General features: G+C 39.6%; 1 protein-coding gene across 1 annotated transcript in view; it reads right to left on the reverse strand.

The window, feature by feature from the left end:
- CNTNAP2 (contactin associated protein 2) overlaps positions 1-24,619 on the reverse strand; it is a 2,668,322-nt gene that overhangs the window by 184,821 nt on the left and 2,458,882 nt on the right. Inside the window, exons 19-20 of the mRNA XM_043968036.1 lie at positions 23,260-23,490; positions 13,333-13,466 (exon numbers count right to left, since the gene is read on the reverse strand). Coding sequence (XP_043823971.1) covers positions 13,333-13,466; positions 23,260-23,490 — 365 coding nt within the window. The remainder of the gene's footprint in view (positions 1-13,332; positions 13,467-23,259; positions 23,491-24,619) is intronic.

Below are 24,619 nucleotides of genomic sequence, written 5' to 3' on the forward strand. Positions count from 1 at the left end.
TGCAGAGAAATCCTATTTCGAAGATCTGTGTGATGGTAACTGCGAACGAAAGAAGGCTTAATCATGACAGAGAGGGGTTGTTGAGTTGCAAAGGGTACTCTCAAAGATCTGTCCCCAGAGAGGCTGGTGTCAAAGAGATGATCCTCCAGAAAAGATGGTCAATGATATCCTCTAGAAGAGAGGCAAACCATCAAACCAGGGAGAGCAATAGAACATGAGTTGAATGAGAGAAAGCAGGGTGTGATGGGTGCCATCTGTTGGAGGAGTGTGGAACTGATGAAAGATGGAAGGTGGACAAAATTGGGAGCCGATAGAGCAAGAAGCAGGGATTGAAGACAGTGCTAGAAATGAGGCAACTGTTTCCTATCCATTAAGAGGGTAAGGAAGGAAGTATTTATTAGGCATCTACTACATTCCATGAGTTGTCCTAAACTTCACAAATATTATCTCCTCACAACAACCCTAGGAAGTAGGTGCTATTATTATCCTCATTTTACAACTGAAGGAACTGAGGCAGAGAGAGGTCAAATCACTTGTCCAGGGTCACACAACTAGGAAATATGCTAGGGTGAATTTAAGTTCAAGTCTTTCTGGCCTTTAGGGCCAATGTTCTATCAAGTACACCACCAAGCTCTGAGAACAGCTTATGATTGAACTGTGGAAAAGTGGTAGTAATGGGAAATTATGATGGAATAGGGCAGAGAACAGTCGTCCCTCCCAACTCTAGCAGCCTTGAAGCACCAATAATCCCCAGACTGTAGCCCTTACCAGATTAAAATGAAATTGGGACATAGTTTTACAAATAAAATACAAAAGAATATACATTATGTTGATATGCAGTTTTCTAAGTCAGTATAAAGCCCATAGGGATCTTTATGTATAATTTAGTGCCACTCCCCCCTCCCCCCAATTTGAGTATGATACCACAGGAATATTGGCTCAGTAAGAAAACAGGAAGCAAAAAGTGCTTCAAATAAGTAATGACAAGTGTTCAGACAGAGAAAACTCATAGTAACATGGAATAGCAAACCCTAGCTGGAGTCCTACCCAAGGAGTGCTATAAACCCTAAAGACTATAGATTTCTGGGGGGAGAGCTGCAGACCAGGGGTCCCATTGCAATCTGTGGGCTCAGACCCAATTCCTATTTACTTTCATTAACTTTTTGTTTGTTTGGTTGTTTTTTTTCAGGGCAATGAGGGTTAAGTGACTTGCCCATGGTCACACAGCTAGTATGTGTCAAGTGTCAAGTGTCGGATTTGAACTCAGGTCCTCCTGAATCCAGGGCCGGTGCTTTATCCGCTGCACCACCTAGCTGCCCCTCTCATTAACTTTTACATACAACTTTTACACTCTGTGAGACTGAGTGTTTATCAGTGATTCTCCTTGAGGGAGTGTTCAATATGAAAGTTTCCAGTTTATCTAGGCAGGTATAATGAGCCAGAGAAGAGAGAAGTCTTCAGCATGTACCCCAACCTTTTATATCTGGAAGAGGTCTTAGAGACTCTTCTACTAGGGTTAAAACAGACTGGTAAATATGTATGCTGTCAAGAGATTATGTAAGCAAGTCAGCATCATTTTAAACTTTCAGATATTTTCATATAATTCAAGGTAAAAGAAATGGCACCATTTTCCACTTCCCTGTAAGGAGGGTCTTAGGCATGACTTGTAGTCTCTCCCTCTCCCAGTGTCTTTTTATGGAATGACCTTTGTAATGAAATCAAAACTAATAAAAAGCTGACCCATGTCCTTGACAGAATTAAACAGAGTGAGACCAGTAGTCCATTAAAGTGGAAAATAAAATCACTAATATTCTTGCTGAGAATCCCAATAGAGCTACATGGTATGGGAAAATGTCTTAGTCTATTGGGGGTAATAAGGAAAGAAAGCTCAAATAGCTTACTGAGATCACTTTCCTTCAAGAGAACACATTCACAGTCCTTGACCAAGACACCAAGTTCAATGCAGTAAGGAGAAACTAAATTAGTGAGAGAAGTTGCAGTAAGTGAAATTTTAAGAGCAGGGCCCAAGGCTAGCTAGGTCAACTTTCTTCATTTGTTTTGACATCACTAAAAAGATTTAATGTTTCCAAAGAGTGTTCTTTTCTTTAATAAAGGCTGGGGCAACTTCTGATATTAAAATTTTTCAGGAATGATTAGATCTATATACCTATCAACGCTTTTATCACTGATGGCAGAAAGGCCAAAGAGAAAGTGGAGGTGGGGTAGTGAACAGCAATTCTTTGGAAGGAATAGCCTTTTGAGAATTATCCACTAAGCTTTGTTCATATTAGCAGCTGACATTCAACAAAATACTTATTAGAACAGAAAAAAAGGAACTAAAAAACTGAGGAATCATTTTATTCTCATATTTACTTAGATAGGTTGTTCCAGGAAGCTTTTACTGACATGGGGTAAAGGAGAGGACACTGACTGTTCTAATCTTGCCTGTCTCCCTGGAATGAGCTGGGTTGCCATAGGCCATTTAGATGAATAATTTATTAAGCCACAATGGAAAAAGCAATGTACACAGAAGATGAGTTCAAGTTCTGTTTCTTGTACTTCGCGTGCTACTGCAGTAAGTCATTTGTTTGGGCTCGACCATGATTTTTGTCTAATTTTGTTCCAGATCTTTGCTTTTTGAAGGGAATGGAACTCCAGGTTTGGGAACCCCCTCAACTGATACAGAGCAGTAACATGTCTATATCTTGTAGTCTGGGAAAGTTGCCAAGGGTATGATAATTTAAGTCACATTCCTACAGCCATACAGAGGGTATTTTTCAGAGACAGAACTTTTAATCTGGACTTCCACCTCAATATATTGCTTCTCAGGCCTGACTTTTCCTCAGTTGTAAAAAGGTGTTACTAGTGTCCCCTACCTTGCAAGACTGTAAAAGAAAGCACTGAACAAACCTTAAAGCAAAATAGAAATGTAAATTATTATCAATTTCTTAGGGTCTCTGTTTCTTCATTTGCCACATGAAGGGGGTTGCATATACACCAAATACCAAACTATTCCTAGCAGCACCTTTCATGGAACTGAAATCAAAACAGATGCCCATCAATTGGGTAGTGGTTAAACAAATTATAGCACATGAATGTAGTAGAATATTACTGAGAAAAATGAGAAATTACTGAGAAAAAATTTCATGAAGCTACATGAAATGATACAGATCGACAAAAACAGAATCAAGAAAACAACCGACATAATGATAGCAGCACTTTATAAAGAAAAAAAAAAAAGGAACCAGAAGGCTGTGTAATTATCATGACCACATTTGGACTCAGAGAGGAGTTGAGAAAATATACTTTTCTCACTTCTTTGTAGAGGTGGGGGACTATGAAGGCGAAATATTGCATATACTTCAGTCACAGTTAATATATCGGCTGGTTTTGCTGATTTGCTCCTCACTGACCCCCTCCCCCAGCCTTATATTTTCATTCTTTGTAAGGAGGGACAGCTCACTGAGAAGGTGAAAGGGTAGGTCCATATTGGAAAATGGAGGTGATAAAAACATGGAAGATAAAAAAACTAATATTTTTCATTTACATAAGTATTTTGTTTAGAGAATAAATTAAGAGGATTGAACTAGATGATCACTAAAGCTTCTTCCAGATTTAATATTATACAATTTTTGATATTTGGGAATTATTGTTTTGTAATTGAAATGAAATCAATTTGCATTTTCCTATTATGCTTTGTAAAGTAATTTTTCCTCTAATACATTATCTCCTAATTTTAATTTGCAAAAACATGAACATTTGATTTAGAGACTCACAGGATCATGGAATTTCAAGGTAGCTAGAACTTTAGAGATGATCTAGTCCAGGGGTTTTCAATTTTGGGTCTGTGGGTCCCCCAGGAGGTCCTCAAATAGACTTCAGAGGTACATAAATTTATACAAGAAAAAATACATCTATTTTCATGAAGCTCTAACTGAAATCCAGCATTTCTTTCAGTCATGAATTACAAAAACAAAACAAACTTATTCTGAGAAGGGATCCCAAGGCTTCACCAGAGTGCCAAAAGGGTCCGTGACTTAACAAAAGAAGACAAAACAATGCTGAGAATCTGTGATCCAGTACAATCCGGAGAAGTCATGTGATTTGTCCAATAGCACAAAGGTAGTAAGGAGCAGAGTTAGAATTGAAACACTGGTCCTCTGACTCAAAGAACTACTTTCTCCACCAAAATACTTTCTCTAGCAATAAACTGTGTTGGGGGAGAGAAGAAAAAAGAAATATACATGGTATATTTGTTGTATATTTTAAAAGGAATAGCAAGTTATACATAGTAGATTTGCAATTTTGTATGTGATCATCTTTTATGTTATGGAAATACTTGCTTTATTCCATAAATTAAAATAAAAAATATGCTGGGAAACAAACAAATGAATGAATAAGCAAATAAACAAATGAACAAATGAATGAATGAATGAATAAATAAATAAATGGATAAATGAATGAATGAATCAATAAATAGATATATGAATGAATAAAGGAGATAATAATTTCTTCCTTACCAACTTCATAGGATTTTTGTTGCAAACATTAAGATACAGTACAGGAAAGGCCCATTAGACTAAAATAAGTTATTATAATTATTAAGGTATTTCCTCATGTGAAAAAGCTTTTTCCAGACTTCCTTCATAAACATATGTGCTAGACAGTTAATTCTTTTTCCCTTTTCCCATCAAAGCACAATTATCACTTGTGCTTTAACTATGGTGGTAAGTTCCCATGACCTCTGAATTCTAGGTTCGAAGGCTTCTGTCATAGAAGTAACTATTACTGAATTTGAATATTTGTTATTGTTGTTCAGTCATTTTCGGTCATGATTGAATCTTTATGATCCTATTTTGAGTTTTCTTGGCAAGAATAATGGAGTGGTTTGCCATTCCCTTTTCCAGTTCATTTTACAGATGAGGAAACTGAGGCAAACAGGGTTAAGTGACTTGCTTAGGGTCACATGGCTGCTATGTGTCTGAACCTAGATTTGAACTCAGGAACTGACTTCAGCCCTGGTACTCTATCCAGTGTGCCACCTAGCTACCATACATCTTTTTGAGTTTGAACACAGAACCATTATATGCTCAAGTTATTGGTATTCTCTGTGCCTGAGATCTCAGGCTGCTAACAGTATAACCTGGAACTCAGGACTTTCCAGGAGGGAAGGCAAAAAGGTGGGAAAGGAAGGAGGGAAGGAAGAAAGGAGGGTAGATGGGGAGGAAAGAAGAAAGGAAAAAATCTTCTCATAGTCATGCCATGGTATTTTACAAAGGTGTCCCCTGACTCTCTTTCTTCCTCATTTTCAATCAACTGTGCAACCAGTGTATGATGGGCTACCCTGTAAACAAACACCAGTATGGAGGTTCTAGTTCTCTATGGTTTTATACGTTATCTACAAGCAGACACGGGATGGGGGAAAGGCTGCTTCCAGTATCAGCCACTATCTTCTGTAACTCCACAGGTCAACTGCCAAAAAAACCCTCATCATCTTCTCCCCTCCCACTCTCAACACATCATTTATCCAAACTTTAGGTTTGGAGCCTCCTAATGAGTTAATCTGCCTCTAGTCTCTCTCTTCTCTAATCCACCCTCTCCATAGCCACCAGATGAATCCTCTCAGGACACAGGTCTGATGATGTCACTTCCTTGCTCAAACTATTGAGTAGTTTCTACTGCCTCCCTAATTTAAAAACAAACAAACCCCAAACCAAGGTCATCAGCTTGGCATTTGATGCCCTCCACAATCAGGTTCTCACCTCCTTTTCCAGTCTTTTTTCATATCATTCCCCCTCATTCACTCTACATTTCAGCCAATCTTGTCTGTTTGTGGTTGCCAAAAGTCAACACTGATCTTCCATCTCTAGGGCTGCACAATAGCTAAGTCTTCTGCTTGAATGCTCTCCCTTCTTCTCTCCTCCTCTCCTATACCCCAGCCTCCTCCAAGGTTCAGCACAGAGACCACCTTGTATACAAAGCCTTTCCAAAAATTCATTTGACACCACACACCCCTCTTTGCTGTGCTCCTTCCTGAAATGATCTTGTATTCACATATATGTGTACATCCTTGGCAACCTCTTGCTCCTTGACCCAGAATTTAAGCTCCTTGTGGGCAGGGAGAGTTTGATTTGCATCTCTGTATCCCCAGCACTCAGCTAGTAGTTGTTTGGCTAGAATGTAAAAATGGATTAAGAAGAGTCATATGAAATAAGTTAAAAGTGACTTGTAACCAAGATGTTGAGATGGCCAAACAGAGCAAGTGTAAGTGCTCATCCATGTAATAACCTATCAGATATTTGAAGACAACTACCATGTCCCCTCTGGGATTTCTGGGCTCCAGGCTAAGTATGCCCAGTTCCTTCAGTCACCTATGACTGTCTGCCCTCCCTTGAATGTTCTCCGGTACATAAATGGTGCTGCTAAACTATGATTCAATATTCCAGTCTGACCAGAGTCGACTACAGCAAGACTTTCACCTCCTTACACTGGAAACTATGATTCTCTTAATGAAGCCCAAGATGGCTTTACATTTTTTTTTGTTTTTTGTTTTTTCTTTTTGCCTTGTCATATTGTTGACTCATATTAGGCTTTTACTCCACTAAAACCTACAATTTTCTACATTTAATCATCCTTATCCTAGATTGCATTTATAAAACTGACTCTTTGAACCCAAGTAAAACTTTGCATTTATCCCTATTGAACTTTAACTTATTATATTTGGTCTAATGTTGTAGTCTGTCAAGATGGCTACAGATGCACTATGCTAAGATGTTAGCTATCTTTCTCAGCTTGAATCTCTTGCCAAGCACAGACTGCTGGGTGACTCATTTGGTCAACTGATATTCAGTCAGTAATAAATAGATTATCCATCAAGTCTTGCTATTCACCTGTTCCACATGCAGTTAACTGTATTATCACCTATCACACATATGCCCATCTTTTACATGACATTAGCATGATATTTGAAGGGATTTGTGCATGATGTGAATACTCCCTCCAACAATGAAGATCACAAACTAGTCGTGACTTCTTGTCCTGTGACTCTTAGCCACATACTCCAATAAATGCTCCATGAGTGATATATTCATTGTCCTAGAGGCTTTCTCCTATCGCTCCTGAAATTATGCAAATACCAGTAGGGCACATGGGTTGTTCAAAAGTCATCCCTCACTCTCCCTAACATGATCATTTCCTTTTTAGAGCCATACATCTCCTTGATGATCTCCTGTACTGTTTTTCCATTATAATTCTCCCAGGGTAATATCTTGTAGCCTACTCACACCCATTATATACCTCTCAACTTCCCTTTAGGCAACCTGCAACTTCAATTCTTCAGGAACTGTGGTATTTTGTGATTTGTAGCCATACAGCATCCCTGGAAGATGACTGATAGAATTTTGTTTTAGGAAGAAGAGTGTGGTTATTAAAAAATGATGAGCAATTAATTTCCCAAAGGCAATCCATATTGTTCTTGTGAAAAGAGGTGAGAATTGATGATGATGCAACCTTGATTCAAATCTGATTGAAGTTTTTTATAATGCATATAAACCATGAAGTACCATAGGTAAATGACACAAATTTATTTGTACACTATTTTGCTGAAATTCTGATCACCAGGCAGACATAAAGCACTGTCATACACTAAAGTTCTAATATGATAATATCTTATGTTCATGAGGAATGGGTCCTAGGTTCTTGAACAGAACATTAACTCTAGCTAGAAAGGGTTTTGAATTCTGGCCAGGGGTAGAGAGAATTCAGCTCTAACCAGCTCTAAGGCACTGATAACTTTTCCATGACCTCATTTAAATACTACAAATCCTGGCTTGATTTATTGTTTTGTTGATCATCTAGACTTGAGAAAGTAATAGGAAAAAATGTTAATAATAGAGATTAAATTTAAAAGTGTGTCATGAGTACTTTCTTCCCCTGCCCCAATATATCAAATCTGTTTTTGAGGCCCAGCCTAACATGTCCATAAGCGTGATGAGGCTCACCACCAGGAGGTTAACTGCCAGATGATGTTTTCTTTTTGTTTTTGTTATAGCAACTCATAAAGATCACGTACTAAATCCCACTGGGCTTGTCTATGATCTTCCTTGGGAAGAGAGTAAGAAGCTGATGAAATCGCATCTTTTGAGTTCTAAAGAAGTTGGCACAAATCCCACCCCCAGCCTTGTGGTCTTCTAAAAACAGCAGTTGGTGATTTCTGTCAGGACTTTGAATGAGGAGGAGCTGCCTTATGATTCTTCTCTAACTTGTGATTTAGAAATCCCAGAACCTGAAATATTGATGGCTACTCCAACTTTTAACCCAGCATGCTACTTTTAAAGGATATCTATTTTTCTGTTAGAGCTTGGTTTAAATTTTGACTGTCAGTAAGCCTTAAGCTATTATCCCTAATGCAGCTTTGACTATTTATGAACGATGACACTTGAGGGTTGTAATAAGACTACTTTACGCTACCATCTGGTAATTCAATACAGTCAGCCCCTGATTATCTGAATGCAGATTATCCACTTTGTGGATTTGTCGGCCACAAATTTTTCATCCCAGGTCAGCTTTTCCCAAGTGCTTCCCCCAAGTGCTTAGTGCACTCACTGGCAGTGTGTGCTCAGGAAATGTAAACTAATTTAATAATAGCTTAAGTAAAACGTCAAAAGGCAAACTTGCCTTAGAAGCAGTGTATAAATTTATAAACATCACATAATGTATTCCAAAGGTCTTTTTCCAAAATTATTTGCATTCCATAATGATTTCAGATGATCTCATGTTTCATATTATCCATACCCTTGCTCTCCACCATTAGCATGAATTATTGAAAGTTGGCTTATATTACTTTGAGATTATTTAAATATCTTTGCCAGTGTGCCTCACGATAGCCAAGGACTATTAAAGTAAGTTGAAGATATAGATGTTTTGAAGATGAATTAGTAGATATCACCAGGAAAAATATACTGTTGCATAATGAAGCCATATAATTGGGTTCCGCAGCATCAGGCAGAGGGAAGGGATGGGCTGTAGGATTGAAAAGACACTATAAATGAGACAATTCATGAATACACACATTAAAGATGGGGAGAGAAAATTGGTGGTGGTGGAGATCAAGACAAGGAATACAAGGAGGATGAGAGCATGAGTCTGATCTACTTTTCTTCCATATTAAGCATACTCTTCTACATCTCCTCCCTAGCTCTTCTCATTAGGGGAAGAAGGATTAAGGGTAATATGGGGAGACAGTACAATGAAATGGAGAGACTGGATTCAAAGAATGTATAATGATCTGGACTGAGGGGCCTGGACTGAACTTGAGTAGGCTGAGATTTGCAAACTAGTCTTAACACCCCGATTCAGGCATGCCAATCTATGGCATTTCCTGCTGTTGACAAGGCAGAGATGATTACCAGGGCTTCTGCAAAATCAAAAATAGGTGGCATCTGAACTGGGGCTTTGATGGAGAAAAGGATTTCAACAGAGATGAGAAGGGAATACATTCTAGGCATATGAGAAACTATTAGAAAATGGATTTTGACCTGGATTCCGAGAATGTGATATGACTTCAGGCAAGCCACTGAAAGTCTCCGGGCCTCAATTTCATTGTCTGTAAAATGAAGGATTTAGACTAGATGACCTCTAAGGTCTGGTTCCAAATATTATGACTGTGTATGAAAATGCAAGGCAAGGAGCAACATATAAAGTGGCAAGATCAAGGAAAAGTGAATATTCCATTTCCAATGAAATATGTCCAGAGAAGAGGTGACAATCAGATTAGAAAGGTAGGTTAGAACCAGATTACAGAGGGATTTAACTGTTGGGATAAGGAGCTTGTGTTTTATCCTAAAGATACTGGGGAGCTAGTGATGATATTAGTGCAGGGGACTAATGTAAGAATTGTTCATTGAAAAGCTTGGCTTGGGGGCAGCTAGATGGCGCAGTGGATAGAGCACCGGCCCTGGAGTCAGGAGTACCTGAGTTCAAATCCGGCCTCAGACACTTAATACTTACTAGCTGTGTGACCCTGGGCAAGTCACTTAACCCCCACTGCCTCACTTAAAAAAAAAAAAAGCTTGGCTTGTATGTGAAAGATTAAAAGAACAGAGGAATTAGAAATAAGAAAGTGAGTTAGAAAACTAACACAGTAGTGTAAGCAAGAGATGATGAGAGCATGGACTAGGGGAATAGCAGTGTTTGTGGAGATATCCAGAAGCAGGGGTGGTCAAAAGAGTCAAATGGGTAGAAAGGAAGGTCCTGGAAGATTAAAAGACAAGATGAGATCAAGGCAGAAGTAGAGCATAAAGAAGGAAGTGGGCCACCTCATCCTTAAGACTGTAGAAAAGAGAAGAGGAGAGGCCAGGAAAGAAGGCAGATTTTGACAAAAGGAGATGAAAGAATTGCTAATCGATGACCTCCATCATCTAATTAAGGTATAGTAAAAAAAAAACAGCATCTAACTGAAAAAACATATTTGGGGAGTTTGAGGGGAATGGAAAAAGATTCGATCAGCCACTGTGAGGACTATGATAGGGAACTGATCAAAAATGAATAAAAGTTTTGGTGCATTACTGAGAGCCTGATTAAGGTCAGGTAGCATGATTTTTTTTTTTTTTTGCAGGGCAATGGGGGTTAAGTGACTTGCCCAGGGTCACACAGCTAGTAAGTGTCAAGTGTCTGAGGCCGGATTTGAACTCAGGTACTCCTGAATCCAGGGCCAGTGCTTTATCCATTGCACCACCTAGCCGCCCCAGGTAGCATGATTTTTAGTGGACTTGATTAACACAGATTCATGACTTTCTCCAGCCTCACTCAGGTGAGAAGCAACTGAAATAAGGGACTATAATGTTCCAGGCACTATGCTAAATAAACACTTTAAAAATATTATATCTTTTTATCTTCACAACAATCCTGGAAGTTATGTAGGTCCTACTACTCACACCATTTTATAGGTGAGGAAACTAAGGCAAACAGAAATGAAGTGGCTTGCTTAGGGTCCTGCAGCTAGGGAGAGCCTGAGGCTGATTTTGAACTCTGATCTTGAGTCCAGGTGCAGTGCTCTATCTACTATGTTGCCCAGCATTAGCAGAGTGGGAAAAAGCAGAAACAAGAGAGTAAGGTACTCAAGGATGGAGGGACAGTCAATTCCTGCAATGATGTATGATATAGTCATGCATATCAAGGAAGGGAAATACAGCCAGAACAGAGATAATGGCCTGGGAAAATGAAAGAACAGATGGAGATTGATTTGAAGGTGAAGAACAGGCTCAGGAACATTTAGGTTATGGGAGAGGTAGAATGACAGGAATGATGAGAGAGGAATATTTTACAATGACTTCATTATTTTGCAGGGCACACAGTTCTGAATTTGAGGAATAATCATGCTTATGGTTAACTGAGGTAGAACATAAATGGAGGTAATGTGAGTTGAAGAGAACGATGACATGGACAAGACAATAGAAAGGTCATTAATGTGACTGTTGAAGACACTAAGGACAGGGTTTGAGATGGAGAGGAAGACCATGAGTTAGGCACTGGAGTCAAAGAAAGAGGGGAAGGGTGACCTGGAATTCAGCAGACAGAAGTAAGGACAGCTAGGTGGCACAGTGGATAGAGCATTGTCCTTGGGATCAGGAAGACTCATTTTCCTGCATTCAAATCTAGCCTCAGACACTTACTAGCTGTGTGACCCTGGGCAAGTCACTTAACCCTGTTTGCTTCAGTTTCTTCATCTGTAAAATAAGTTGGAGAAGTAAATGGCAAACCACTCCAGTATATTTACCGAGAAAACCCCGAATGGAGTCACGAAGAATTGTACAAGACTGAAACACAAATCTTATGAAATCATAGTGTATTAATCCTTGCCTTACTCATTTCCCCTTTAAAATTCAGTTTACAGATAAAATGAATTTTGTTACTGTCTGGGAAGTAAGTATGTGTACACTGCGGTTAAAACTTTGGACTGGTCCCAGAAAAAACTGTTAATGCTAGTGTCCACATCCGAGGGAGTATCCCTCCCACAACACTTAACTGTCAAAAGAGGCATGTGGCTGATTAAATCATCCTTGCTATTGAGTTATGCCTTTGACACCCACCAGACCCTTTAATAGAGAGGCAATAATACCCTCTGCCACTTTTCTGTAGTCTGAACTTCCCATCGCAGCCAGCCTGAATGTGAATGAGAGCTGAAAGACTGCTGAGCTCCTGCCAGATGACACCACATTCCACTGACAAGGCAGCATCCCCCTGCTGTCCTTTCTTCTGACAGGTATCTATTTTGATCTCCTCCTAGAGAATACAATGACAGCTCCCATCCTTGATCTTTTGGCTTAGTTCCCAAGGAGACCTCCCCTTGTCATGTTTTATTCATCGTGTGTGCAGGTCCACTTCTTTCACTGGGGAAACTACTGGTGGGGTAGGGGTGATAAATGAAGCAGAAATGGATTGGAAGCCACAGGAGAAAACCACCACCTTCTTGTGTTCTCGAGCCCCAAGTGGTATCAGAACCTTCCTGAGCTGGGGAAGTGAGGCTGTGGTTTTAGGACCAGGGTAAAGGTGGAGAGGAGAGGAGAGGAGAGGAGAGGAGAGGAGAGGAGAGGAGAGGAGAGGAGAGGAGAGGAGAGGAGAGGAGAGGAGAGGAGAGGAGAGGAGAGGAGAGGAGAGGAGAGGAGAGGAGAGGAGAGGAGAGGAGAGGAGAGGAGAGGAGAGGAGAGGAGAGGAGAGGAGAGGAGAGGAGAGGAGAGGAGAGGAGAGGAGAGGAGAGGAGAGGAGAGGAGAGGAGAGGAGAGGAGAGGAGAGGAGAGGAGAGGAGAGGAGAGGAGAGGAGAGGAGAGGAGAGGAGAGGAGAGGAGAGGAGAGGAGAGGAGAGGAGAGGAGAGGAGAGGAGAGGAGAGGAGAGGAGAGGAGAGGAGAGAGAGTTGTGCATGTGGGGGATGAATAAAAGAAGTGGGCAGCCAAAGCAGAATAACCCATGCTGGGATGCAGTTATAAACTCCAGGCATCTAAAATCATCTACAAGAAAGGCAGCAAAGTTAGATAAAAATAGTGGATGGATAGACAGTTCTAAATTGGGCTAGCCAAAAAGAAAAAAAAAGAGTCCCAAGCATCAGTCTCCCCACTACCACAACACCCCAATAGTCTTTTTTCCATAAACTTAGTTATTGCCCTTTCTGCAAGAATTATATATCTATACTTTTACTAGTCATAAAATTGTAAGGGAAGAAATAATAGCAATAAAATATATGTGTTACCATATATAAAGACTGTGATGTATATGTGTATATATATATATATATATATATATATATATATATATATATATATTTTTTTTTTTTTTACCTGGAGAATTATGTCCTTTTCATTACGGGTGATGTTAACACTGTGAGGCTGTCCATTTGCCATGTTTCGGTGGTCTACATCAATATTATATGGCTCTCTGGTGCCTCCCAGGTTGTACCGAATCTGTAAGTTTCCTGTATAAAAAAGTAGTGGAGAGTCTTAGCAATTTCTTTGCTTTATGCCTCTTACATACTCATCATCTTTTTTTTTCCTCTTAAGTTTCTCTTAAGCCCTCTTCCCCATCTTATTCTGCATTAATAACACAGTGGTTGTGAACTCTGCGGTGCTGGTCTGGAGTCATGCTAATCCTTGAGATATAAGCTCTAAGGGCAAGTGAGTCTTTGTTATTTGCGGACAAGGAGCCATTGCTGGCCATCGGTTTAATGTCAAAGCAGCAAATGGTGCAAATTATAAAAGTTGGGATTATGCCTAGAATTTATGAGTGTAGCAATATCGCACTGTGGAGACTGCTGCAGGCTTCACCAAAAAGTATTGGAAATGAGAAATAAACACAGAGTGTAGGGATGCTCTTATGCTATAAGCAGAGAGGGGCATGTGGCACATAAAATAATCATGAGTATACAATATTAAAGTCAACACAATCTACAAAAGACAAACAGATGAAAATTTTGGTGACTTCTAAGAAACCATGAATATGGCGATTTTCTTTATCCTCTAGGATACATCAGTCCTTAGATAAATAAAATGTTTTTCAGGGCTTGCCCCACTGCCCCCTCTATACACAGTTGTTTTTCTGTCTGTCTCTCCCTCTCTCTCATTTATCTCTTTCTCATCACTTTCTAAAAATGACCAGGAACTCTATATTCATATTGAGGAGACCCTGCTTCCAGTGTAGTCCTAATTCCAGACTGTGACAGGTAGTGAGACTTTGGGCAGACAGCTTAAATTCACTTCATTTCACAAACATTTATTAAGTGCTGCTTGTTTGCAGAACATGGTCAGGGAGAGGCAAGGTTTATGTTAGACAAATAACCTCTCTGAGTCTCCTTGGTGCCCTCATCCATGAAAAGAAGTTGTAACGATCAAATAGAGGGGGCAGCTAGGTGGCGCAGTGGATAGAGCACCGGCCCTGGAGTCAGGAGGACCTGAGTTCAAATCCGGCCTCAGACACTTGACACTTACTAGCTGTGTGACCCTGGGCAAGTCACAACCCTCACTGCCCTGAAAAAAAAAATCAAATAGAGTCAGGAGGACCTGAGTTCAGATCTGGGCTTAGATACTTACTAGCACTGTGACCCTGGGCAAGTCACTTAACCCCAACTGCCCCCCCCCAAAAAAAAGATCAAATGAGTTGCTGCATGCAAAACACTTTGTAACCGGAGGTTCATAAAAACGTGAATTCAATTATTCCTTTTCTATTTAAATTCTATTCTCCATGAAGGATTTAGACTAGGAATAATTTAATAATTTAATTTAAACAAGGAATAATTAAGTCTCTTCCAAATTGTAAAACTCAAAAAGGGATCCAGTCCTCTTGGGACCCTCTTACTAGCTATGATTGGCTGTTCTAGGTGGATTCTATGTCCCTTCTGGTTCTGATGTGCTATGATCATTTATGCTATATATGCCATCATATCTGTTTTAAGCAATTTAGCATTCTGTTTGCTTTTTTTGGGGGGGGGCAGGCAATGAGGGTTAAGTGACTTGCCCAAGGTCACACAGCTAGTGTCAAGTGTCAGATTTGAACTCAGGTCCTCCTGAATCCAGGGCTGGTCCTTTATCCACTGTGCCACCTAGCTGCCCCCCATTCTGTTTGCTTTTTTTTTAAAGTGAGGCAATTGGGGTTAAGTGACTTGCCCAGGGTCACACAGCTAGTAAGTGTTAAGTGTCTGAGGCCGGATTTGACCTCAGGTACTCCTGACTCCAGGGCCAGTGCTCTATCCACTGCGCCACCTAGCTGCCCCCGTTCTGTTTGCTTTTAAGCAACATGATGACATTGCTACATTGGAAAGAAGGACTGGTAAAAATAAAGAGCTAACCCTATTTCCTGTTTTTGCTTCTGTTCTCCTTCCTTAAAACTATTTTTTGGTGTCTACTCTGTGATAATACACTCTAATGTTTACAGCTTTCTTATTAATGTTCAGCCTCCTGAATTGTATTATCCTTCCCCTAGGCTTTTCTCCCTCCCCTAGGCTGGATCTATTTTATATTCAACCATCCATACTTTAATGGATCTGTGATCTCAACCATGTGAATACACCTTCCAGATTGAGGAGATTGAAACCTATCCATTCCTGCCCAGATTGTGGGTTTCTCCTCTACGATTAGGTGTCAGCCAAATTTGTTGGTATACTTTCTCTAGATTGGGGCTCTTAACTTGAGGTCAATGTATAGATTTCAGGTAGTCCATGAACTTGGATGAGAAGAATTACATCTTTATTTCAATATAATTGGTTTCCTGGGAAATCCAATGTATTTTATGAATTTTAAAAAATTCTGTGAAGTGGTCCATAGGCTTCACTGGACTGCCAAAGGGGATCCGTGACTCTCCAAAATGTTAGGAACCCCTGCCTAGATATCTTGACATTGTGAGAATATAAATAAAGCATGCAAGGGGTCCATCAGTTATCTATTGTTCTTGCTATGTAATCAGTCCGTCTTTCTTCCATTTTATGGAAGGAATAGGGAAGAGGGTCTGGGACTGTGATTTTCTTGGTATAGGAAATTCCCAGGTGAAGAAATCTTTTCTACCAATACAGTTCTACATTTTCTCTGCAACTTAAAATCTCAGTGAGCTGTGTAGATCATTGAGAAGTGACTTGCTTAGGGTGATACAGCCATTTATGTGTCAGAAGCAATTTTGAACTCATTTTTCTCCCATGCCAGCTTGCAAACTGATGTTCCCTACTGTCTCTCATGCTTCAAACAAGGAATAAATTCATAAAAAGAATTCATGAAGGGATTTTTAGACACCATGTAGACAAAGCTAGTTGACTGACTAACTGGTTGAAGATTTCATCTGGTGACTTGGAATTGTGCAAACACAGTTTTGATTTGATTTGATTTTGTTAAAGGAATACTTAACTTTGGGGATTTTTTTTTCTTTTTTTTTGTTTTGTTGTTTGCCCTTCATTCTCTTCTCTTTTCTTTTCTTTTTCTTTTTTTTTTTTTGGAGGGGGATTTTTTAACATGAAACTCAGGAGACAGGTTGTTTAGCAGGTTACCTGATAGCAATGGAATCTACTTCCGAGTTGCAGTTCACTGACCCTACCATGAAATGCTGTCACCCCTGGAAATCTTACCACCAATCTTGTCCTGCCAAGCCTCAGCCCCAGAGCACTTCTACCAACTACCGGCTTCATTCCTACTTACATGTTACCGAATAAAGCAAGGGAAAATAAGTGTGCTGACTAAATCCACTAAGGATTTATGTGATGTGATCTCAACTGCACCCTCACTGCAGCAAGGGAATCCTTTTATACATCAATTAGATATTCAATTAGAATCACTTTTCTACTCACCACAATGGTTCTCCAAAACTTTCTATTCCTCCTTAAAACCTCACATAGCTCCCCCCCCCAATTCTTTCATTGGAGAACCTTGCCTCATTATTGATTGAAAAAAAATGAAGCCATGGACACAGAGCTCCCCTTTCTCCCTGCTTCTCAGCTCTCATCTCATAGAAGCCTTCTCTGGCTGTGAGATGGCCCCTCTCATTATCCAAGCAAACTTGCAAATGTGCACTGCTTACACAGATGATCCCATTCCATCTCATCTGCTATAGCAGATTGTTCTCCCTCTCATTCCAATCTCATTTATCTTTGGTTTCTCCTTTTCTGTTGGCTCCTTCCTCACTGCCCACAAACATGACCAAGTCTTCCCCATTCTCAAAAAAAATCCCTTGATCTTTCCATTCTTGTTCATTTTTGACTGATATCTCTCCTGCATTTTTTGGTGAAACACCTCTTCTTAACTTTCTATTGTCTGGCTTCTGACCTCATTACTCAATGGAAAGCACTGTCTCCAAAGTTACTAGTGATCTCTTAATCGCCAAATCTAATGACCTTTTCCCAGTCATCATCTTTCTTGACCTCTATGGCTTTTGAAACTGTTGATCATTCTTTCCTCTCTAGCTGTCCATGACACTACTTTCTTCTGGTTCTCTTCCTGCTTATCTGGCTGCTCCTTCTCAGCCCTTTAATGGCTCTTCAGGTCATACCCAATAACCATGGATGTTCCACAAGGTTCTGTCCTGAGCCTTCCTTTCTTCTCCCCCTATACAATTTCTCTTGGTGTTCTCGTCAGCTTCCATGGATTCAGTTATCACTTCTTTGATCGTGATTCTTAAATCCATTTATCCAGTAATAACCTCTCCACTGATCTCTAGACTTACATCTCCAACTACCTATTGGAGATCTCAAACTAGATGTCCCATAGCTATCTTAAACTCAAGACTGAACTTATTATTTCCTACCCCCCTCAAACCCTCTCCTCTTCCTAGTTTTCCATTTATTATAGAGAGTACTTCCAACCCTCAGGCTCACAACTCCTTGCTGTTTCTCACATCCCATATTCAATCTGTTGATAAAGCTTGTACAGTGTACTTTTGTAACATTTTTTGTATATACTCCATTCTTTCCTCTGACACTGTCCTCACCCTGGGGTAAGCCATCATCACTTCATGATTGGGCTATTACAATATCTTGCTGGTTGGTCTCCTTGCTTCAAGTCTCTCCCCACTCCCATCTATTTTCTACTCAACTGCCAAATTCAACTTCCATTAAACATAGCTCTGACCATATCATGCCTTCCACCCCAATAAACCCCACCAAAAACTAATCTCCAGTGGCTCCCTGTTATTTCTATGATCAAATGTAAAACCTTCTGTTTGATGTTAAAAGTCTCCTGCCCTTACCTTTCCAGTATTCACATACCTTATATCACTCTCCCCACTCTACTCTTTGATCTAGTGACACTGAACTTGGCTGTTAATGGCACATTATACTCTACTATCCTACTCTGAGGCATTTTTACTTGCTGTCTCCCATGCCTAGAATTCTTTCCCTCCTTATTTCCATTTCTTGGCTTCCCTCAAATTCAACTAAAATCCTACTTTCTACAGGAAGGTTTTGTGTTTCCTCTTAATTTCAGTGCCTTCCCTTTGCTGATAATCTCCAATTTATCCTAAATGTAGCTCGTTTTTATGTTGCTTCTATAATGCCTTCTCCTTTAGGCTCCTTGAGAGCTGAGACTGTTTTTTGACTTTCTTTGTATTTCCGACACTTAGCACAGTGCCTGGCACATAGAAGATACTTAATAAATTTTTATTGGTTGACTTTTGTTAAGGTGGGGTGGGGGAGAATTCACATTTTTGTCAATATCGACATACTTTTACCTTTAAACTCTCCTTTTTATGTATACCTCCATGCTTTCATAACTGTAGTAAAATTGGATTTAGGTTTATTTTATTCATTTTTTATGATTTTCTTTCTTTTTCTTTAAAATTTTACATTTTTATTGCTTCATCATTTTAAAATTACAGAAACAAATAGTTCTGAGGGAGACATGAAAGTTAGGAGCTAGAATATGGTTAATGGCTTAAAATGTTTATTCAAATAGACCTAGGGAATAAATTTCAAATGACGTACTTAAAATACTTCCAATAAAGGTAAGCGGATGTCAGTCAATATGATAGTGAGGAGAGTATTAATGTTTAACCATTAAAACATAATATGATGAAAAAAGAGAGATACTTCATTGATCTCACATTCATTTGCTAAATGAATTAAACTATCATAGGCTATTTCTAATTGAGGGTCCATATTAAATAATGTGATAAACAGATTCCTTTTTCTCAGTCACAATCATCATTAACATACATTTATGAAATATAACTGAGCACAGTGCATGCCTAAGTACTAAAAATCAGGGATGTAACTTGAGTGGGGTGAATGGGTCTTTGTCCTTGGGCATCAATACTTACAGGGTGCAATAATTTATTATAATAACTTTAAAAGATTGTGCAATCAAGGAACCTGTAATCTAGATGGGAAGATCTGACATATAATAAGACAAGACAGCCTTAATGCTGAGCATTCAGTAATATTGATAAGTGCTCATAGAACTCAGAGGTAGAAAAAAACAGTGTGGACTGAGCCAGACAGAGGCAGGCTGCTCAGAGAGGTTTAGAATTTCTAGCTGGACATTGAAAGACAAATAGGAATTCTAGGAAGCAGAAAGAATATTTAAAAAAAAAAAGGTTAGAGGCATCTAAGTGGTACGCTGGACAGAGAGCCAGGTCTAGAGTCAGGAAGACCTAAGTTCAAATCTTGCCTCAGACACTTACTTTGGAAATTTACACTTATTAGCTCTGTGTTCCTGGGCAGGTCACTTAACTCTTGCTTTTCTCAGTTTCTTCATGTGTAAAATGGGAATAATAACAGCACCTACTTCCCAAAGGATAAAATGTGATAATAATTATAAAGTACTTAACATAGTACCTGGCACCTAATAAGCACTATTTGTTATTATTATTATTATTATCAGCCAGGTGCATGTTGTAGAAGGGGAATAATGATATACCAGTTTGGCTCAAACAAATGTTTCATATACAGGGATGGCAGAAAATAAGGTGAGAGTGGCATCTAAGGCCAAACTATGGAAGGCCTTGAATTCCAGGTTAAGCCATTTAGACTTTATCCCATAGGTACTGGAAAGCCACTGAAAGTTTTAAATGGACACAAATAGTGCAAAGCAATGTCTTAGGTAGATGAATCTGGCAGAGAGAAATGGGACACATTAGAAACGGGAAAAAAAGATTATCATAAAAGTACTAGTGGGAGGTGATAGGGATTTGGACGTGGGTACTGGCAAAGTGAATGAAAGAAAACAAGAGGATAGATGTAAAATATTTCACAAAAGAAGAACTCACTGGACTTGGTAAATGCTTGGGTTGGATTGGTGAAGAGAGGAGAAGGAAGAGGGAGAGGCCAGTGGTAGAGAGATAGAGTCCAAGTTTCTTTTACCCTGGGAGAATGAAAGTACTATTGAAAGACATAGGCTTGGGGGGCAGCTAGGTGGTGCAGTGGATAAACCATAAACCCTGGATTCGGGAGGACCTGAGTTCAAATTCAGCCTCAGACTCTTGAAACTTAATAGCTGTGTGACCCTGGGCAAGTCACTTAACACTCACTGCCCCACAAAAAAAAAAAAAAGACATAGGTTTGTGTGGGAGTGGGGAAGCTAGTTTGAGCAGAACACTCTTGAGTGGAGTTTTACTAAGGCCCGAATTTGAGGTAGCAGTGGGACTTCCGGGTGGATATCCATATATCTTTCAGGGACATGTTTTTTCTCTGCACAAATTTGCAGATTTTCATTGTTGAAGTTAAAACAATAATAGGTGGTATAAAGGGGGTGCAACTTGGTGGGACAGTGGTTAGAGTGCCAGGCAAGGAGTCAGGAAAACTTATCTTCTTGAGTTCAAATCTAGCCCTCAGACAATAGCTGTATGACCCTGGGCAATTCCCTCAACCCTTTTTGCTTCAATTTCCTCACCTGTAAAAAATGAACTACAGAAGAAAATGGCAAACCACTCTAGTGCCTTGCTAAGAAAACCTCAAATGTGGTCATGGAGAGTCAGACATGACTGAAAAACGACTGAATAACAACAACAAAGCGAGATAAATAATGGGGAAGCAGGTTATTGGATGGAAAAGGATATGTTTCATTCTGGAGCCCTTCACTTCAAACAGAATTTTGGGGAAATCCTAGCAATTAAAATTTAAAATATGTATTTTTAAATGCCTACTACTAACTGTGCCAAATAACATAAACTTTTAAGAAATCTTAAATTTTCAGATCAGTTTGTATGTATGGATCTAACCATATTACAAATAATTTAATTAGTGAGGAAAAATCAACAAGCATTTACTAAGTAAGCACTGGTGTAGCAGGTACTAGGTCTGTCAGTTAAACACTGGGGAGATCAGCACAAAAGTAAGACAGTACCTGCCCTCACGGAACTTGCATTCCACTAAAGAAGATTTTATTACTGGGAATAATATAAGGCTTTATAGTTTACCTTGTATAACAATTTTTAGTTTTCCTTTTCATTATATAATTCAGATATGTGAGACAGTTTCATTTTGCATTTTTTAAATAAAAATTTTTGAGTTTGGTTAAGCTTTACATTTTTCCCCATAAATTCCTTTTTCATTGTCATGTTATTAAATGGTGGTAATTTATTTTTTATTTTTTTGTGGGGCAATGAGGGTTAAGTGACTTACCCAGGGTCACACAGCTAATAAGTGTCAAGTGTCTGAGGTCAGATTTGAACTCAGGTCCTCCTGACTCCAGGGCCGGTGCTTTATCCATGTTCCCCAAATGGTGGTAATTTAAACAAATAGTTGACATAATGTATAGTGTCCATCAGGATCATGAGAAGAAAACCCAAACTGAAGATGGAGATCATATCTGCATTTTTCTGTAGGGGGGGATTTGATGCCTCAGGTAGGTCTGTGGATGTCTGTTTCATCATTAAAGGATGTGCTGCTTTCTCCTCTTCACTTGCTGAATTCTTACCTATTCTTTAGAGTCGAAATCAAATACTGCTTCTTCCGTGAAGCTTTCTCAGATCACTCCAGATAGGAACAAGTGCTTCCCTTGAGGGCCTCACATAATGTTCTGGTTGTACTTCTCTGATATACTGACCACATAGTTTTTAGCATGACAGTTATTTATCAAGGCAGTTGATGGTACAGTGGAGAGAGAACTGGACCTGGAGCCAAGAAGGCCTAAGTTCAAATCCAGACTCAGATACTTGCTAAGTGACCCTGGCCAAGTCACTTAACCTTTGTTTTCTTTAGTTTTATTATCTATAACATTTGGATAATAGTACTTTACAGGATTGTTGTGAGGATTGAATGACATAATATATATATATATTTTTTTTTGGTGAGGCAATTGGGGTTAAGTGACTTGCCCAGGGTCACACAGCTAGTAAGTGTTAAGTGTCTGAGGCCGGATTTGAACTCAGGTCCTCCTGACTCCAGGGCCGGTGCTCTATCCACTGTGCCACCTAGCTGCCCCGACATAATATTTTTTAAAAAATGCTTGCCACATAGTGGGCACTACATAAATGCATATGCTCTCTCCTATATTAAGTCATAGAGAGATAGTTTGATAGAATGCATGAGAGTCCACGATGAAGGCAGGAAGACCCAGGTTCAAATCAAGATATTGGCTTTGTGATTATGGGCAAACAACTCAAGGTAACACTCTAAGATTTTAAGTCACAGATACGCTACCAATATCCATTAATATTTTCCTTGCTGGAGAGTCCCTTATAGCAATGAAATCACAGATCGAGGCAGTGTCCCTGTTCTTTGGTTAGTCAAGTATTCAGGAAGCTTTCCAGGCACTATGATAGGTGCCAGGAATACAGAAAAAAGCAAAAACTACACGGGTCTGCCTTAGCCATGAAACAAAGACCGTGTTATCTAAACTCTGTATCCTCAGGAAGTACTAGGACAATGTTCTGCATACAATAACTGCCTAATTGATGCTTATCGAGTGGAATTGAATTTCTGTCCCTGTTTAGAGGCTTAGGTGTCTGAGCCTGAAATAGAAACCCTGGGTACATCACTGCCAACAGAGTTCTAAGAAGCAGCTTGAATTGGACAAAGCATCTAGGACTTGGTGTTCCCTGCACTTTGGCTTCTTAAATTCAAGCAGACTCCCTTAATTCCAAACTATAAAGAGTATTAGTTGTCTCATTCATTCCAGCCTTTGGGTACTGTTCCCAGCTGTTGACCCTCTGCTGTCTGACCTTGAGATTACAGATGTTATTCTCTTCCTCAGAGACTCTCCTCCACTGTCTGGGTGAGCACAACCCTTCTTATCCTCTGAGAATTTCTGAAAATTCTAGCACAGGTGACTTATGACCCAGAGAAGTGTAGAAATCCTTACCAGATGGTTTAACCAGAACTGCCAGGAAGTCTGTGGTGTGAGAGCTGACATACAGGAGGATGCAGGGGGCCTTAGTTGTGCTGAAGCTAAAACTGAGCTCTTCCTTGGCCAGGTCGGGTGTCCCGTTCTGCAAGTCAGGAGCGTTCCCACTTCGGCTGGTGGCATCCTTGGCCCCTGGTGCTTGGAAGTTATACCGTAGCCACATTCCCTCTTCAAAGAAAGCTCCAACATCTAGTAAATGTTAAAAAGAAGAAAAGAGAAATCTAAAAAACCAGAAAGTCACAGGAAGCTATCATGCTATTGGACACCTCCAACTGGGCAGCATGGACTCGAGCGGTTGGTTAGGGTGATGGGCTTTCTTTTCTAATTCATGTCCTCTCACTCCAGTGACAGATAATTGGCTGAACAAGGGTAGGCCAAATGAGGGCATCCAGGGGTGCTGGAAATTGATATTACATAAAATGCTGCATAAAATTAGCGCTCAGTGAAACATTGACATTGGCACTCCCTGTTGTATTCGGAGATCAACAGCAAGATGCCGATTTTTAAAACTAAAATTAACAGCACTAATTTTGTACAAATGCTGCCATGGGTGAATCCTGGTGATAAATCATAAAGGAAAATAAATCCGGGATCATAAAACAGAGCGTGCAAATTTATCAATAAATGCATAGAAATGTGCTGTAAAATTTGAGGAACATAAATCACACCAGAAAAAGTTTTCCTGTATAATATTCATAACAAACTATTAACATGAGTTAAAGAAAAATATTTCACACACAGAGCTATTATGACAACACAATTGCCCAGGGCATTCCAGCTCTGTGAACCTGACCTACTTCTCCTTTTGGGCTGGGTCTGACTATGAGAACAGTGGGTTCTAAAAGGCTAAGACCTCACATAGTCAACCTCTCCAGGGTAGGTCTTTCCAGAAAGTAATTGCAGAGGAAGCTATTGACAAGATCTGAATGTAAGATCTGTGAGAAAGTTGGAGTTCAGGGCCAGGAGAAGCAGTCTCTAGAATATTTTTAATTAAACTCAGCCCTAGTATCTAGAGTATCATGACATTATGCTACCTCCTATAGTTTAATCAGCATGTAGAATAATCCAATATTTGAGCTGGGAAGGAATAGATCACCAAGGTCCTACCCATCTCTAAATCCTACACTCTAGTTGATAAAATTGGACTTTAGTGTCTTTTCCAGTTTGGATAACAATGCTGTCAGTTCCTGTTTTTTCCCCTCATGCTCATCAATGCCTTCAAATGAAGACATCTGAAGATTCAGATAAATCAGATCAGGCATTAGATTTACTGTCCAGATTTCATAATTATGGCTTTAATCCTTTTATTAAAATTCAT

Source organism: Dromiciops gliroides, chromosome 5 (genome assembly GCF_019393635.1).
Source record: "Dromiciops gliroides isolate mDroGli1 chromosome 5, mDroGli1.pri, whole genome shotgun sequence".
Lineage (NCBI taxonomy): Eukaryota > Metazoa > Chordata > Mammalia > Microbiotheria > Microbiotheriidae > Dromiciops > Dromiciops gliroides.